The 16589-nt window shown below is 43.9% G+C and overlaps 2 protein-coding genes across 4 annotated transcripts; one reads left to right on the top strand and one right to left on the bottom strand.

The window, feature by feature from the left end:
* The first annotated feature begins 539 nt into the window (after window positions 1–539).
* LOC135109747 (vacuolar protein sorting-associated protein 45-like) lies at window positions 540–9551 on the top strand. 2 transcript variants are annotated; one of them, XM_064021328.1, is made up of 13 exons: window positions 540–773; window positions 1659–1803; window positions 2564–2762; window positions 3017–3166; window positions 3726–3862; window positions 4261–4371; window positions 4929–5063; window positions 5699–5839; window positions 6280–6417; window positions 6770–6928; window positions 7380–7487; window positions 7910–8049; window positions 8758–9551. In XM_064021328.1, the coding sequence occupies exons 2-13, from the start codon at window positions 1711–1713 to the stop codon at window positions 8948–8950; spliced, it is 1704 nt and encodes a 567-aa protein (XP_063877398.1). In that variant the 5' UTR covers window positions 540–773; window positions 1659–1710; the 3' UTR covers window positions 8951–9551. The 2 variants fall into 2 exon arrangements, with proteins under 2 accessions (XP_063877398.1, XP_063877399.1); XM_064021329.1 differs by having other exon boundaries at window positions 1635–1803.
* On the bottom strand, window positions 9450–11673 carry LOC135109749 (uncharacterized). Of its 2 annotated transcripts, XM_064021339.1 has the most exons (3): window positions 11517–11673; window positions 10507–10686; window positions 9450–9987 (listed from the first exon to the last, which is right to left on the bottom strand). In XM_064021339.1, the coding sequence occupies exons 1-3, from the start codon at window positions 11583–11585 to the stop codon at window positions 9697–9699; spliced, it is 540 nt and encodes a 179-aa protein (XP_063877409.1). In that variant the 5' UTR covers window positions 11586–11673; the 3' UTR covers window positions 9450–9696. The 2 variants fall into 2 exon arrangements, with proteins under 2 accessions (XP_063877409.1, XP_063877408.1); XM_064021338.1 differs by having other exon boundaries at window positions 9450–10686.
* Between the last annotated feature and the right edge of the window lie 4916 nt (window positions 11674–16589).

The raw sequence follows: 16589 nt of genomic DNA, 5'->3' as shown, positions 1-16589 counted from the left end.
GACCTGTGTGTGTGGGTAGCTGGAGTGCTGCCACGTGACCGACTGTTGCCAGGCCTGACCAGCTGACCACTGTTTACCATCTGCCTTGATCCTGAGCCTGAACCGAGGGTGCTGGTGTGGTGCTCCCGTATGTTAACAAGTATTATCGTACTACTCCGGTGATTATCGTACACGTAGAAAAAATTGTCTTTTATGAAGAAATACATGTTCTATGGAGTTATCAGTAAGTCGCCTTTATATGAAAGGAGAAATTTATATAGCGTTAGGAAGTTCATGTCTCTTCAGTGAGTCTTACTACCTAACAGAAGCCTGATATTGTACTTTTGATATTATTAAAAAGAAAATTCAGATTATTGTTTTTCATTAATTGATAAGTCATAGCGAGTTAAATAATTTTCTCTTATCATTTTTAGTTTATTTTGGCTTCAAACATGTCGGAAATTATCTTAAAAGGATATTTCATCATTTCCATGCGTTAGGAAAGTAAAAAAGAGCACATCTATAGAAGAGAAGGGAAGATCACGTGACAGCTGGTAAGGAGGAGGACTGACTGGAAGCAAACGTAAACAAAACACAGCCACGGCTGTCACCTACGTGGACTGTTTATTTATTACTATTGTTATCAACTCTACTCACCTGAGGAGGTTGTATATTGTATTGCTGATGACTCTGTTCGTCAACCAGAGGAAGATGTGAGGAATACAACGTGTGCTTTAGTTAAATAAGGAAAGAACTGAAAGGAGGGGGAGGACATCAGAAACTCAGCCGGCCAGGTAACTATTCCTTACCTGAGGCTTTTTTTAGGTGTGTACAATCCAACAGAAAAGTGCAGTAAGAACTAAAATAAGAAAGAGAACAACATTTTTCCTTAATAATCGGTTAGTTTTAACTGGATCATTAATTAGTTTATCTTAGTCTTATAAATTAATTCGCGGTAAATCTTACCAGTAGTGGCTCCGTATGTATTATATTGTTGCCCCCTCCAGGAAAAGCAAGCTTACGGAACTGAGTGGGAAAAGTAGGAATTTTAGGGTGGGAGAGGCCAAATTTGGGAGATTTCAAAAGCCTAAGGAAATAACCATTTTTTGGGAAAATCCCCCCCCAAAAAAGTTAGCAAATAGGGAATATCTGCCATGCGCTTCTAACAGTTTGAAGTCGCTAACCTTGATAATTGTGGGGAGCTGTGTCCCTCACAACTTTACTCTCAAAGTTGGGGGGGGGGCTGTGCCCCATACTCCCCTCTATACGATCCTAATTGGTAACATTGCAGTTTAACACAATATATCGTGTGCAGTAAATATTCATCACTATAGGTGCATAATATAGCTGCTCCATGAGGAATCACTGTTGGTAAAATTATCTGAATTCCTTCAAGGAAGTTCCTATAAGCAAGCTAAGTAATAAAAGAGCATCACTTTTATCCCATGTGTGTCTTCCATCACTGTTTCCTTCCCCATGTGTTTCTTCTCTGCATTTCTTCTCTCGTTAGTTCCTCTTAGTGTTTCTTTCCATGTCTTCCCTTGTGAATCTTCCCTTTTGTGCCTCTTCTATATATTTCTTTTCCCCTGTTTCTTCTTGTGTGGATCTTACTCTTTGTTGCCTCCTATCTTTTGATTTTTTTTCTTCTGTCATAGATCTTAGCTTGTGTGTCTTGCCAGGGCTGCCATTTGATGCTGTGTTCCCCTCGGTGGCATCAGCAAGCTCAGCATCATGAGTGTGGTGCAGGTGATCAAGAATTATGTGGTCAAGATGATCACGGAGAGCGAGCCGGGGTACAAGATCATGCTGATGGACAAGGAGACGGTGAGTGAAGGATTAGATAATGTTGTAATTTCTCTCTGTACCCTGTTTTGTGTTTGCTTTGTTTTACTTTCATATCCTTTCATTTTTAGTTAGGCTGTTGCTCTTTTTTTTCAAGTCAAGATACAAGATTATGCTGATGGACAAAGGGAGATGGTGAGTCAAAGATTGGTGGTGCAGGGATTTGTTTTTTCTCTGTGTTGCTTTTTTACCCTTGCATTTTCAGTTAAATTATTGCTTTGTACTTTTACTGCTATTGTTTCTATCTTTCTATCTATATACCAGGCCAGCAATCCTACACAGGGTGGTCTAGACAGAGCACCTCACACACACACACATCATTTACACTCTTGGCTCCATCAGCCCTAGGTGGAAAAGGACAGTCTCATGGACCAGCATACTACACCACAGGAGGTTAGGCATAGTACAGCTGGCCACATACTCCCACAGCAAGGCCTTACAGCATACACTGGCTTACCCCTGCCCCTTCATAATGAGACCATTCCTTACCCAAAATCTAAGACTACAGCAGATGTAGGGTACTTCTTATGAAATGTCCTGCACTCTATCTACTACTTCTGCTAATAACATCAGCCTTACATTAACACAGCATCCAGCATCACTCACCCCTCAAGGCACACCAAGAAGGAGAAAGAAGGAATAGGAGGAGAAAAAGAAGACCTTCTAATAATGATAACACCAATGACATCCTTATATTAAAAATCATACATCACTCACACTGCCTCCTCCTCCCTCACCACAGACATCATTCGTCAGCGTGGTCCTGGGCATGAGTGAGGTGATGAGGCAGGAGGTGTACATGTTTGAGCGGCTCGACCAGACAAGCTCTGGGGAGAACATGTCCTACCTCAAGTGTCTGGTGTACATCCGTCCCACCAGGGAAAATGTGGACCTGCTTGTGAGGGAGCTGCAGAAACCCAGATATGGCAATTATTACATATGTGAGTTACAGTGTTAGTGAAGGGAAGTGTCTGTGTGTCTGTGTGTGTTTGTGTGTAAGATATTGTTCGTTACTTGTTAAGCCCATAATATTGAGGCAGCAGGATATAAAACTTCATGATACCTACATAATAACCCATGAAATCAGTATAAGTATTTAAAGTGGCACAGTATCACAAGAAAGTATTGAAAACTGTACAATACCATAAAAAAAAAGCATTGAAAACCATACTGTATCCTTCCTGTGTCATTCCAGATTTCAGTAACGTAGTGAGCAAGAGCGACGTGAAGCTGCTGGCAGAGGCTGATGAGCAGGAGGTGGTGAGGGAGGTGCAGGAGCTGTACGCTGACTACCAGGCGCTGTCCCCTCACCTCTTCTCCCTCAACATGCCCATACACTCCCAAGGCAAGTGTTACAAGTGGACCTGGTAAGCAAAGAGAAGTAGAATGGGAAGTATTAGAGGTTATATCTTTCTTTGTATAAATTTGTGAGTGTGAGAATTCAAGGGACATAACCTGAAAACTATTGTTCTTTAGGTAGCAATAGAACCTGGTAAACAGAGAGAGAGAGAGAGAGAGAGAGAGAGAGAGGATTATAATTTTCTTTTGATGAATTTGTTAAAAAGTTTGAATGTTCAAGTGAGATATCCTGAAAACTATTATTCTTTAGGTATTTTCCATAGTGGCAAGACAACATACCTTTTAAAACTATGCTTCCTAATTCTATTTCTTTGATGACTACAACCCAGTAACTTATATTTTATTTTTGTACACAAGAGAACATATATGTACATCACAAGGCTCTATCTCATGACTATATTTCCACGTAAATCCCCTTAATATAAATACAGATTGGTTACATTTCATCAGTACCAAAGAAAATTCATCACACCATCCTGAGCCAGAAACTTGCCACAAATCCTTGAACATGGAGGTCCCCTAATGTAGTCTGTCCTTAACCCCAGGCCTGAAGTGGGCGAGTGGGGCCCTGCAGCGGACCGTGCAGGGTGTGGCGGCTGTGCTGTTCAGCCTGCAGGTGCTGCCCTCCATCCGTTACCAGAACAACTCAGAGATGGCCAGAGTCCTCGCCGAGAATATTAGAGTACGGATATTTATTTCATTAGACAATTCTTTTGAAAAATTGTTCATATTTATGTTGCAAATTTAGCAGAACATCTGGAAAAAACTGTTGATATTTATTATAATTTCAGAGAACTATCTTGATAAATTCCTAATATTTTTATGATCAGCAGACCATCTTGAAAACTGCTCTTATTTATATTGCAATTTCAGCAAACTATCTTGAATGACTGCTTGTATTTAGTGTAATTTTAGTAGACTATCATGAAAAGCTGTTTATATTTGTTTTGTACTTTCACCAAACCATTCTTTGAACAACTGCTCATATTACTCACCATTTCATCTTACCATCCTTTTGATAAACTACCCATATTTATCTAATTTCCTTTGTAAACCTGGTCACATTCCTCACCATTGCAGCAAACCATCTTGAATGAGAGTTCCCTGTACAACAGTCCAGATGCCGAGGGGAACACTCTACTGCTCATCCTGGACCGCAGAGATGACCCAGTCACTCCTCTGCTCCACCAGGCAAGTTACTCACACTCCTGTCCATACCTGACATTTAAAAACATGCTCTATATACACTTTTTCATTGCCTGTTCCTTACTCACTAATACTTATTAAGCTGGAGCACGAACTGCCTAGTATAATGAAGCATACAGTGATTACACCATGTTGCAGAAGATTTGTCCATAAGGTACAAGTATTATTTTCTAATTATTTAGGACATAGATAAGTAAAAATGAGCTGTCGCCAAAATCAGACTTCAGTTTTGTGTTCATAAGATTGATTTCTTGACTTTTTTTGTTATTTTTGCTTATTAATTTCAGGGTTTCTCACATATCTGCTTTCAAATCAAATGAATCCTGTTAAGTGTGATTTTAAGCAATGTTGATACAATTATAGCATTGATATGATTGATGTATTATTTTGTCAGGTAGTAGTGGATGGATGAGGCAGTGGAGCACAAGTTGTCTTTTATCTCTCCACTCTAATACTTATAAATCAAAAACACCCACCTAGTGTAATACAACATACAGTAATTATTGATCTTACTGAGTTATATTTTTTTAATTTGGCAACAGTGGACATATGAGGCAATGGTGCACGAGTTGCTTGGGGTGGCCAGTGGACGGGTGAGTCTGGCACACGTGGCCGGCGTGGCGGATGACTTGAAGGAGGTGGTGATGTCCCCCACACAGGATGAGTTCTATGCCCAGGTGAGTAAAGAGCAAGGTGAGATCTGAGTGCCCAGTATATATTACTATCTGTGCTTTTTACTTTATTTTCTATCTATATTTTATTTATTTATTATTTTTCTTTTTTTTTATTTATTTATGTTTTTTTTTTTTTTTTTTTTATGGGACTGAGACAAGCCTGTACTAGAGTCAGAAATTTTGGTTTCAGGAAAGTAGACTTGTACTTTTACAGGAATGAGTCAAGCTTGTGATGTCTTAAATTTTGGTTTTGTGAAAGTATACTTATGTGTGGTAAGTCCTACATAACACACACACACACACACACACCTATGGCCACCTGCCATTACCATCCATACATTTGCCTCCTCTGAAACCCTCTCATTGAATCAGCACTAGCATCCTAATAATTGAGTCTATTCCAGTCATCCACCACTACACTTAGGAACCAATATCTTGCTGTTGCTTTTGAATCCTTTATCTTGCTTGAGCACATTAATTTTCACCTTCCCCTGATTACCAACCCTAATAATCTTGTGTACAGTAGCTCCCAAAACTATCTTTGAAATAAGAGGTCTACATTCTGGCACAATGGATGATATTATTTGACACATTTGGTGATTACATTGGCAACAGTTCTAAGACAAGCAACATTTCAGAGCATGTACCTGAACTATGGGGAGATTGGGCAGACCATCAAGGACTTAATGGAGGATTATCAGAAGAGGCTCTCCAATCAGCAAAAAGTAGAGACAATAAGTGACATGAAGAGCTTTGTCGAGAATTACCCACAGTTCAAGGTGAGGAGTGTTCAGGGAAATTTGAGGTATACTGTAGTTGGCATTGAGCATTCTCTGTGATTTAAGACGAGGACTGTTATGGTGAACTCAAGGCATACTATTGTAGCTTTGAGTGTTGAGGCTATTGAGTGTTCCTTGTGATTTAAGGTAAGGAGTGTTGTGGGAACTTGAGGCATACTGTTTGGCCTGCTATTGTTATTACTGACTGCTCCTTGTGATTTATATAATGCTGATGATAATATTTTTGTAATGCATGATTTTGGTTTGTTATTTATTTGTGTTTGTGATGAATAAATTATATGTCATTATGTATAGGATTGTAAGGCATGATTCTGTGGTTGATATATTTCCCTCCAGGCTATTTCTTTTAGTTCACCTTTAACAGACTTATGCATATTATTTCTACAAGTACCAAGACTCAGATTGCAGCTCACTTCCAGAAAATGTCGGGCACAGTGAGCAAGCACGTGACAGTGGTGGGGGAGTTGTCTCGGCTGGTGGGCAATCACGCGCTGCTGGCCATCTCAGAGTGTCAGCAGGAACTGGTGTGCGGCTCAGACCACTCGGCCAACCTTCAGGTAATACTGCATTTCACTGGCTGCTCTCCCTACTCACAGATTACCCTTGACAAGCTTCTATGATATTATCTGTGGACAAATTTATCAGTTCTGTGTATTGATAATGAAACACAGATTGAAATTATTGCTGTTAATGATGTGGATCTATCTTTGCCTTTTTATGAACCTTGTATGAATGGCAATAGATTATAATTACCTCATGAAGTCATGAATTACTCCTTCATACCAGGAGCCATTAGAACTAAGAGTGTCAGTATGTCCCTTCCCTATCAATTCTGTCATATACCTCATATAGCTCAGAATATTTCTTTCCCTTTTGTTAGACAGACAAACCTTCATTATTCATCCACAGAGGATCCGGCAGCTGGTGACAGACCCCAAGGTGCGGGAGATAGATGCAGCCGTGCTGGTGATGCTGTATGCGCTGCGGCATGAAGGTCACCCCAACACTGATTTGAAGGGACTTGTCTCAGCCCTCAACAAGCGCAGTGTTGGCGACCGTTACCTCAAGGCAAGGCAATTGTTTTCTTGTCTGCACTAGAATGAATAGTTTTGCTGGTTATTGCTTATGAGACATTAGTGAAGACCAAACTTAACAAAGCTGGGTATGACATGTCAGTATATCATTTAGTAGTAATGGATTAGTTGTCTCTTACTCAGTCTTTCATCTTCAACCTTATTTCCTTTCATTCACATTCATATCACTCTTTCATTTAATGTGCCCCTACCAAATCATTCTCTTTTATATCTCCCTTGGCACCATTATAAGCTACTACATTAGACTTTTACTTATTTATTTTTATGTAAAGAGCTATGGCCAAAGACAACAAAAAAGACAAAAAAAGGCCCACTGAAGATGCCAGTCCCTTCAGAGTACAGTCAAAAGAATGATCTTGTTCTCAGTCTCCTCACTACCTTGACCAGAACTAAGAAAGACATTTACCTCAGGCTTCCCTCCCCAGCTGCTGTCCTCACTCATGGACTATGGCGGAGCAAGGGCCAGACAGAGCGACCTATTTGGCACCCAGCTACCACAGGATGTATCTGGCATCAGGAAGCGGTTCTTCAAGGTAGGCACTCACCATATCCTGCCATTTCTCTGGTTGAATGTTAAAGTGTTTTAAGTTAGTGTCATCCTTTATTATTCTTTTATCACATTTATGAAGCATTTAATCCTTTCCCTGCAATATACAATTCACTGGCCTAAAAGCAATGGGTGGAATCTGTATAAGCATCTGTAAAAAGAAAGGGAAGAAAAGGAATATATTTTGCAATTTTTAGGCAGTACAATGTTGGAAGGTAGCTTTAGAACAAGAAAAGATGTCTCTGAGTTGTTAGTAATAGCAGTGAAATGGTTACGGGAGTGAGTCAGTGTTTGGAGGTGGCTGCGGAACAAGAAAAGATGTCTCTCAAGTCATTAGTAATTGAGGAGAGATGTGCCAGAGAACAGTGGAAGTTAAAGTGCAGAGGGTGTGTTATCTGTCTGCTGCAGGGACTGAAGGGCGTGGACAACGTGTACACACAACATAAGCCACTGCTGCTGGAGACACTGGAGGAAGTGATGAAGGGACGACTGCGTGAGGGAGCCTTCCCATACTGTGGCAATGCTCCCTCCATGCCTCCAGGGACAAAGTGAGTTAAGAACATATGAAATTAAGGGAAGCTGCAGGAAACCATCCAGCCTACACATGGCAGTTCTTGTAAAATAGATTAGGATAATGACCATGATAGTAAAACATTAACACACCCTTCTTGTATCTGTTAATTCTGCTTAAAGTACACAAGTTAATCCGTCATTCTGCTGAACCCTTAACATAACTTCTAATGATACTAACAGAACAATAATACATCCTGCCTGTTTATATCTGTTGGTTCTGCTTAAGTTACTTTTGGGAAAACTCTAACCTGGTATAAGAAATGCATGAAAAAAACAGAAAACTGGTGAACTATTTTAACAGCATAGAAAATTGTTATTCTTTGGCCAAAAAAAAAAAAAAAAAAACACACACACACACACAATCTTGTGCTTTCATCACTCATGCTTATACCAGGTCAGTTTTCTCAATAGTACATAACTCAGTCCTTATTCTATCATACCATTAGATAACACCACTTCCAACAAACTGGTGTACATGTAGACTTGAGCTACCATAGTATTTCAAAGACAATTTCCTCTACTTGCTTGACTGGCCAGAGTAACACTAACCAAGCAGGTGAGTAAACATGTACCACATTAATTGGATTGTGTAGAATGAGTGGAGGTTATGGATGATGACCAGTGATGTGTGCTGTAATGAGGGGATTGTGTTGGATGAGTGTCAACCTTTCCTCATCCCACAGACCTCAACATGTGGTGGTGTTCATCATCGGCGGCGCCACCTACGAGGAGTCCCTGGCAGTGCACCAGTTCAACACCAAGAGCAGCAACACTCGGGTCATCCTGGGTGGCTCCACCATCCACAGCACGGCCAGCTTCCTCTCCTCGGTGGAGGCGGCGATGGAGGGAGTGCCGCGCAAGACACTTCGGCTATGAACAGAGATGCTGCTCACCTTTGCCGTAGAAGATCCTGCCTCCTTGCATTCCATGTTCCCTTTATGGGCCTTGATTTATGACAATATATTCATAAATGTGCAGGAATCCAGATCTTATTTCCCAGGAGTGGAAGTGTTGCTGTCCTACCCACTCCTGTGAGTGTGCATGTGTGTGTGTACGTGAATGTGTGTGTGCTTCAGATCAGGGTTGGTCTATGTCACATCCTGAGTGGGAAAGATGAGGTGTACAGGCAAACCAAATACTATATATGTAGCTAATTAAAGCTCTATACTCCCATTCCATTATCATGAAGGTTTCATAATCCCATCTTACTGTTAGTAATGCTCTTCCTTTCTGAAGTTTAATTCACAGGCAGTCAGTTTTAGTGAAGATTTTCCAGAACTGAATATTCATTGAAACCAATGCCAGTAGATGACTGATAGACTGAATGCATGAAATGATTTGTCACTATTAATGGTACTGAAGAAAAATATATATCTTTCTATTTACATATTTATTATTTGATACATAAATGAGATCATATTGTGACCCAACAACAAACATACTGAAAACCCAACATTAAAAACTCATAACCTTGTCATTCTCTGTTTGCATTTCACCATCTCAACTAAATAGTATTGCAGAGACAGAAAGAGATTTACATACATAGGAGTCAGCAGTATGAACACATTTCCACATTATACATTGCACAGGTCATCACCACACACCATAGACTGTTCGGCGCATCAGATCACCACTTCTACATTCCTCACACCCACACTGTCCAGGTCCTCGTGTAGAAAGTCAGCCTGCCGCCTTTTCTTCTGACGAACATGCACCACAATACTGGCAATGATGACGAGAACCAGTATGGAGAGGGGCAGATATGGCCAGACGGTTTTGAACACATTCCCTAGGGCTTCAAGGATGGACTGAGAAGCTTTGGGGGTTGAGATGTGTCCCTCCATCACATCATATTCAAGCTGGAGAGTCTTGAGGTGGGCAAGCTCAGCCTTCTCGTCTTCCTCCTTTAGTTTCTGCAATAGTTTGAGGCGGAAGTCAGAGGAGGTAGTTGGTAGGATGAAGGGAGCAGTGTCCATTGTGGTGGTGGTAGATGGCTCTTCACTTGTGGTGGTAGTGGTTGTAGGTGGATCTGTAGTAGTGGTGGTGGTGGTAGTAGTAGTAGTAGTAGTAGTACTTGGGGTGGTGGTGGTAGGTGGTTCTGTAGTGGTAGTTGTAGTAGTAGTGAAGGTTGTAGGTAGTTCAGTAGCAGTGGTTGTAGTAGTAGTGAAGGTTGTAGGTAGTTCAGTAGCAGTGGTAGTAGTAGTAGTTGCAGTAGTAGAAGGTGCCTCAGTAGTAGTAGTCGCAGTAGAAGTGGTAGTTGTATCTGCAGTAGAGGTAGTAGTGGAAGGCGTCTCTGTGGTAGTGGTGGTGGAAGCAGTAGTGGAGGGTGTTTCTGTAGTAGTGGTGGTCGTATCAGTTATGACAGGTGTATTTAAAGTGGTGGTGATGGAGGCAGCGTCCGTCATGGTCCAAAAGAACGACCTATCGGGCACCTCCGTCGTGGTGGTGGTCGGCACCTCCGTCGTGGTGGTGGTCGGCACCTCCGTCGTGATGGTGGTCGGCACCTCCGTCGTGGTTGAGAGCCATTGTCTGAGAATATTCAGGGCCCCGATGTAGGCGTGACCGAAGATCTGTCCGTAGGTAGTCACATTCCTCTGCGGCTGCTGTTCCTCCTATGGGGTAAAGAAATGCATTAGAACACTTGGCAAAACCAATGCCTCTCCTTCGCTTACGGGAAAAGAAATACATCAAAAATTATCAGAACACTGGCAAGAATAAGACCAATGCCTCTCTCTTCCTCCGCCTCTCACGGGATGAAGAAATGCATTAGAACACTCGCAAGAATAAAACCACTGATCCTCCCACGCCTCCTACGTGATAAGAAAATGCATCAGCACTATTTCTCAGCTTAAATCGATATTTTTCATAAGCCTTTTCCATGTCTTGCGCCATTCTTTTGCTTATTCCGCTGTCTCTCGCAACTTCAACATTAAGACACCAAGACACTGCCAAGAGGAAAATATGCCTAGGACACGTACATATTTCTCTCTGGACAAATTCTCCGATATTTTTTCCCCGCGTGGACAGCGTTTGGAGATTACCAGAGAGGAAGACTGCCCTGCATTCACTCTCAAGTTAATGACGCAATCAGCACTTCTTCAAGCACTACCGGGTGTTACGTGTCATGCAAAACGCTTGAAAATGAATACATGGCACTAAGAACATAACAGTTACGTGCACCTCGAGGACTAAAACGTTTAAAACTGATCTCGAGGGTGGGATAGGCATGGAAGGACACACACACACAACTATTGCATAATCCAAAAACCACCACTAACACATGAACAAATTTAACACAAAACTGACCTCAAAGGTGGGACGGGCGTGGAAGGATACACACACATCTATTACACAGTCCAAAAACCATCATGAATACCTCAATTTCAAGATCACACACAAACAAACGCAACAAAAGACAAGACAAACTTAACACAAAACTGACCTCGAGGGCAGGACGGCCGTGGACCAGCACAGCGGCGCAGGCCAGGAGGATGACCATTACAACCTTCATCTCGATCGCGTGTAGACCTCAACTGAGCTCACGCGCCCTGCTCCCCCTCGTTTTATGCCCTCGTGCCCCTCCTCCCTTCAGCTAATTCCAGCCAGCCACTCACAGCCTGACCTTTCTAACGGTGTCACGTCATTGGTGGATCCACAGGCTCTTCGGTTTTTGTAGCCAATGACGTTGCAGGTCACATGTCACTTGGGTCATCATGGCTCACGTGGTGTATGGAGAGAGAGAGAGAGAGAGAGAGAGAGAGAGAGAGAGAGAGAGAGAGAGAGAGAGAGAGAGAGAGAGAGAGAGAGAGAGATAAATTAGTGTAGATAAGTAATGAATGAGTAGATAGGAAGAGGAATGAATGAATTAATAGATAAGAGGGAATAATGAACGAAAGGGTAGATAGATAACAGGAATATAAGAAGAAAATAAATAGACAGGGAGACGGAAGAGTAAGAAAATTACATAATAGATAAATAGACAGATAAACAAAAAAAAGGAGAAAAGAAAAAAAATATATAATTGATTATGTGGAGGAAGAGGAGACAATGGTGATGGTATAGTGGTGGTGAAGGAGGAGGTGGAAGAGGTGGTGGTGGTGGTGGAGAGACATATAGGGGAGGGAGAGGTGGAAGGGGAGATAGAAGTGGCTTATGTGGGTGGGGAGGGAAGGGTGGATCAACGCGTAGGGGGAGAACGGAGAGGGGGACAACGGGAGAGGCAGGTGGGCTGACAGAATGCACATAGTGAGGTGTAGGATGGTGTGGTGTGGTGAAGGATGGTGTGGTGTGGTGAAGGGTGCAGCAGTGTGATATGAGATGATATGGTAGAGTGTGGTGTGCTGCGGGATATGATGTGTGACGTAGAATGGTGTTGCACGGTGTAGGTTGGCGCTATATTGTAGAGGTGCACTAGAAGGGAGGACATAGTTTATTTATTTATTTATTTTGTAGTTTAAATTGTGCGGAATACAGGAACTCCCCCTTCCCCCCTAGAAATCTACCCCCTTGTCATTTCTCCCCGTGAATATAAATCCTCCTTATTAATATATTTCCTTCTTCATTACCTGTTAAAACTACCTTTATTTGCCTAGTATATGTAATCTTATCTTATTTTTTCATATATTTTATCGTAAGTGGCAATAGTAAACATGGTAGATTATTATTATGATTATTATTATTTTATCTTTATTATTATTTTTTTTTTTTCGTGGTAGGTGGCAGTGGTATTGTAAGCTATGGTAGGTCACGAACAGGTCAGACGAAAGCCTCACCCTCCCCCTTCCTCGACATAATCCTCTCATTAGTACCTGGCTGTCTTCGCCTGACTCGAAACACCTGGCTGTCTTCACCTGACTCACATCAGGCAGCGTGTGTGTCTGCCCGGCGTCTAGAGATTTCAAACTCTGGTTCAGATCTAATAATAGCTTTGTTATTATTCTATTATTATGGGCCATATTCTCAAACACATCTGTCCCGCACCTCCACTACCCTCAAAAGGCTCTAGTTGAATTGATACGGGTTGCTATGAATGTTTATACGGTTCTAGAGACAGATTAGCAAGATTTTTACATTATTAACAGGAGAAACAGTCTTTAGAGCCCAGCTAATCATATTTGTGGTTTTTAAAAACAGTTGTGGTGAGAGAGCAAGGCGTTTCAGAATACAGTGTTTTATTTCAACCACTTATTAACAATGTTCGTGGTTTTAATATGCTTTTTTAGAATATACAGTTACAATAAACTTAATCTAACCCTCAGAGGAAAACGCTAATATTACTTCAGTATCATCAAGCGTACCTCATAACTATCTCGTAAGAGTGAAACATAGTGTCTAAAGAGTCGAGTTTTCTGGGATGAAGCGTGGAGGTTCGGGCAGGTGCGGGGCTCGCGAGTCACGGATAGACGCCTGCACCAACCACACCACCCACACGGCCGCTGCTGGTCCCACGAGTCCTTGGTCATGTCCCAGGAGAATGAAAACGCCGCGCCCAGCCTAAGCCAAGCAGGACGTTCGGGCGAGGGGCGGGAAGAACCACCACCACCACCACCACCACTACCACAACAACAACAGGAAACAACACAACCACCACAACAGGACCAAGGACAGCAAACTACAACACAACCACCACAACAGGACCAAGGACAGCAAACTACAGCACAGCCACCACAACAGGACCAAGGACAGCAAACTACAACACAACCACCACAACAGGAAACCACATTAGAAGCACCACCACAGGAAACTACAGTACAACAACAGAACCAACAAGATGAAACAACAAGACAACCACCGCCACAACCACCACAAGAGTGGCAGAAGCATACTACTACACAACCACCACCACAACAAAATCAAGTGCAGCAAACTACAACACAACCACCACAGGAGCAGCGGCAGCAAACAAGACAGCCATCGCAGCAGCAGGAGAAGCAGCATGGAACCGGCACGAGTCCACCACCACAATCACAACAGGAGCAGCGACAAGGGAACGCCACGAGACGACCTCTACAGGAGCAGCGACAAAGGCACGCAAGGCGGCGGCAGTCACCACACCACCCACACCATAACAAGGCCCCTTCTTCCTGCAGGGAAATCCTGCTGCAACAGCCTCGTCAATTACCACGGGAAAATGCACGGCGTATTTTCAATGCCAGCGATGCCAGCGGTTCCAACAGGGAAGGACTCACGCCGCCACTGTCTTGCCATGTATTCCAGGAAAATTCACAGAGTGCTTTAATTGACAGTGGTACCAGTGATGCCAGCAGTGACAGCGGTGTTAGTGGTACCAGGGGTGCTAACAGGGAAGGATTCCCGCCGCTACTCCCTTGCCATGTATTCCGGGAAAATCTACAGCGTATTTTCAATGCCAGTAGTACCAGCAGCGGTGCCCGCGGTACCAGCAGTGCCAGCGGTGCCTGTGGTACCAGCAGTGCCAGCGGTGCATGTGGTGCCAGCAGTGCCAGCGGTGCCAGCGAAGCCTGTGGCATCAACAGTGCCAACTGTGCCTGTTTTATCAACAGTGCCAGTGGTGCCAACAGTGCCAGTGGTGCTTGCTTTACCAACAGTGTCAGCAGTACCAGAAGTGCCAGAAATGCCTGGGGCGGATGTAGAGGAGGACTCCCGCCGTCGCAGTCTCGTCAAGTGTCGCGGGAAAATGAACGGCGTGCCAGCAGTGCCTGTGGTACCAGCAGTGCCAGTGGTGCCTGCGGTACCAGCACTGCCAGTGGTGCCTGCGGTACCAGCACTGCCAGTGGTGCCTGCGGTACCAGCATTGCCAGTGGTGCCTGCGGTACCAGCAGTGCCAGTAGTGCCTGCGGTACCAGCAGTGCCAGTAGTGCCTGCAGTACCAGCAGTGCCAGTGGTGCCTGTGGTACCAGCAGTGCCAGTGGTGCCTGCGGTACCAGCAGTGCCAGCAGTGCCTGCGTTACCAGCAGCGCCAGCAGTACCTGCGTTACCAGCAGTGTCAGCAGTGCCAGCGGTGCCCGTGGTAGCAGCAGTTACAGCGGTGCCCGTGGTAGCAGAAGTGCCAGCGGTGCCCGTGGTAGCAGTAGTGCCAGTGGTGCCCGTGGTAGCAGCAGTGCCAGCGGTGCCCGTGGTAGCAGCACTGCCAGCGGTGCCCTTAGTACCAGCAGTGCCAGCGGTGCCCGTAGTACCAGCAGTGCCAGCGGTGCCCGTAGTACCAGCAGTGTCAGCGGTGCCCTTAGTACCAGCAGTGTCAGCGGTGCCCGTTTTACCAACAGTGCCAGCAGTGCCTCGACACAGACGCCGCCCCCCGTCATATTTGGTCGTGTTTCCTCCCCTCGTAGGCTGATGGACATAGCCAGCGGAATACAGTGTCTGAGATGCAGCTCCCAGCGACGACCTTCATCAGCCAGAGGAAGGCAAAGGCGTCCATATCAGCCTTCATCTCGCAACGCCTCCAGAGGTAGTCAGGGTGAGCAGGGGCGTCTAGCACAGTCATCTTTCCGCTGCTTCTGTATCCACCAGCTGTACAGAGGTGCACAGCCAGGGCAGGAGCGTCCACCGCTGCGTATTCTCCGCCGTCCGACCCTCCCTTGTGACCACCATCACCCAACACCGCAGGAGAGGGACTCCTGCTGGATGAGAATCGTAACCGGCTCCGTGATGATGCGGCCTCGCGATACTTATTTAAGGCATAGGGATTATCTTCAGCGATCCCTTTCACCACCACCCCGACGACCTGCATCTGGTGCCTTCCAGAACTGTCCCTGTCGCTACCACGGCAACACACTGTAGTGGGGCAGCGTGCAGGCAGGTGTTCCAACCCTAGGTAGTTACAAGTGTATATTGCTGTTTTATGTAACCTGTTAAATCATTATGAAACAAAGCACTTGAAGACGCGGCCCGTGGTTACTGAAGCATCATCATAGGAAGATCCAGAAGGCCTGTAGCGCAGTGACTAACCATGTGTCGTATTTCCAAGACTGCGCCGCGCGCGTGCCTATGTATCCATTCAGCAAGATTTAGACATCGTCGGACAACACTCTCAAACTAGATAGGTTAGTTTTAATTTTTTTTTTTTTTTTTTTTAAGCTACAACCAGGGACTGATAAAAGTGCTCTACTTAGGTTACAACTGTATTTTTAAGTGTATTTCAGTTTACATAGAAAAATTGTAATCACTTCTTTATGCTTCATTATCTCTACGTCAACTTTTGAACTCCCATGCACATTTGAAATGTAATCTAGTTGACGATGTTCTTGAGGTGAATATTGAATGAGCTAAGCACTTAGCTAACTCGTGAGTTTTCAGATGAATATAACAATGAGTTAAGCAACTTGACAAAAACGTAAAACTGTTCTTGAGGTGAATATAGCACTGTATGACCTGAGCTAACCGTGTGCAGGCTCGCAGGTATTATATCTCAACTTTCCTTCCTTCTCATCGACAGAAATTTTCAAACGTGATGAGTGACTGGAATAAATTTTAACTCTACTTGTGTATGTCTATCACTCGGTTGTCTTGGCAACAAGAAAGGAGGAGGAGGAGGAGG

This window comes from Scylla paramamosain, chromosome 19 (assembly GCF_035594125.1).
Source record: "Scylla paramamosain isolate STU-SP2022 chromosome 19, ASM3559412v1, whole genome shotgun sequence".
Lineage (NCBI taxonomy): Eukaryota > Metazoa > Arthropoda > Malacostraca > Decapoda > Portunidae > Scylla > Scylla paramamosain.
This window is presented reverse-complemented; position numbering and strand designations above follow the sequence as displayed.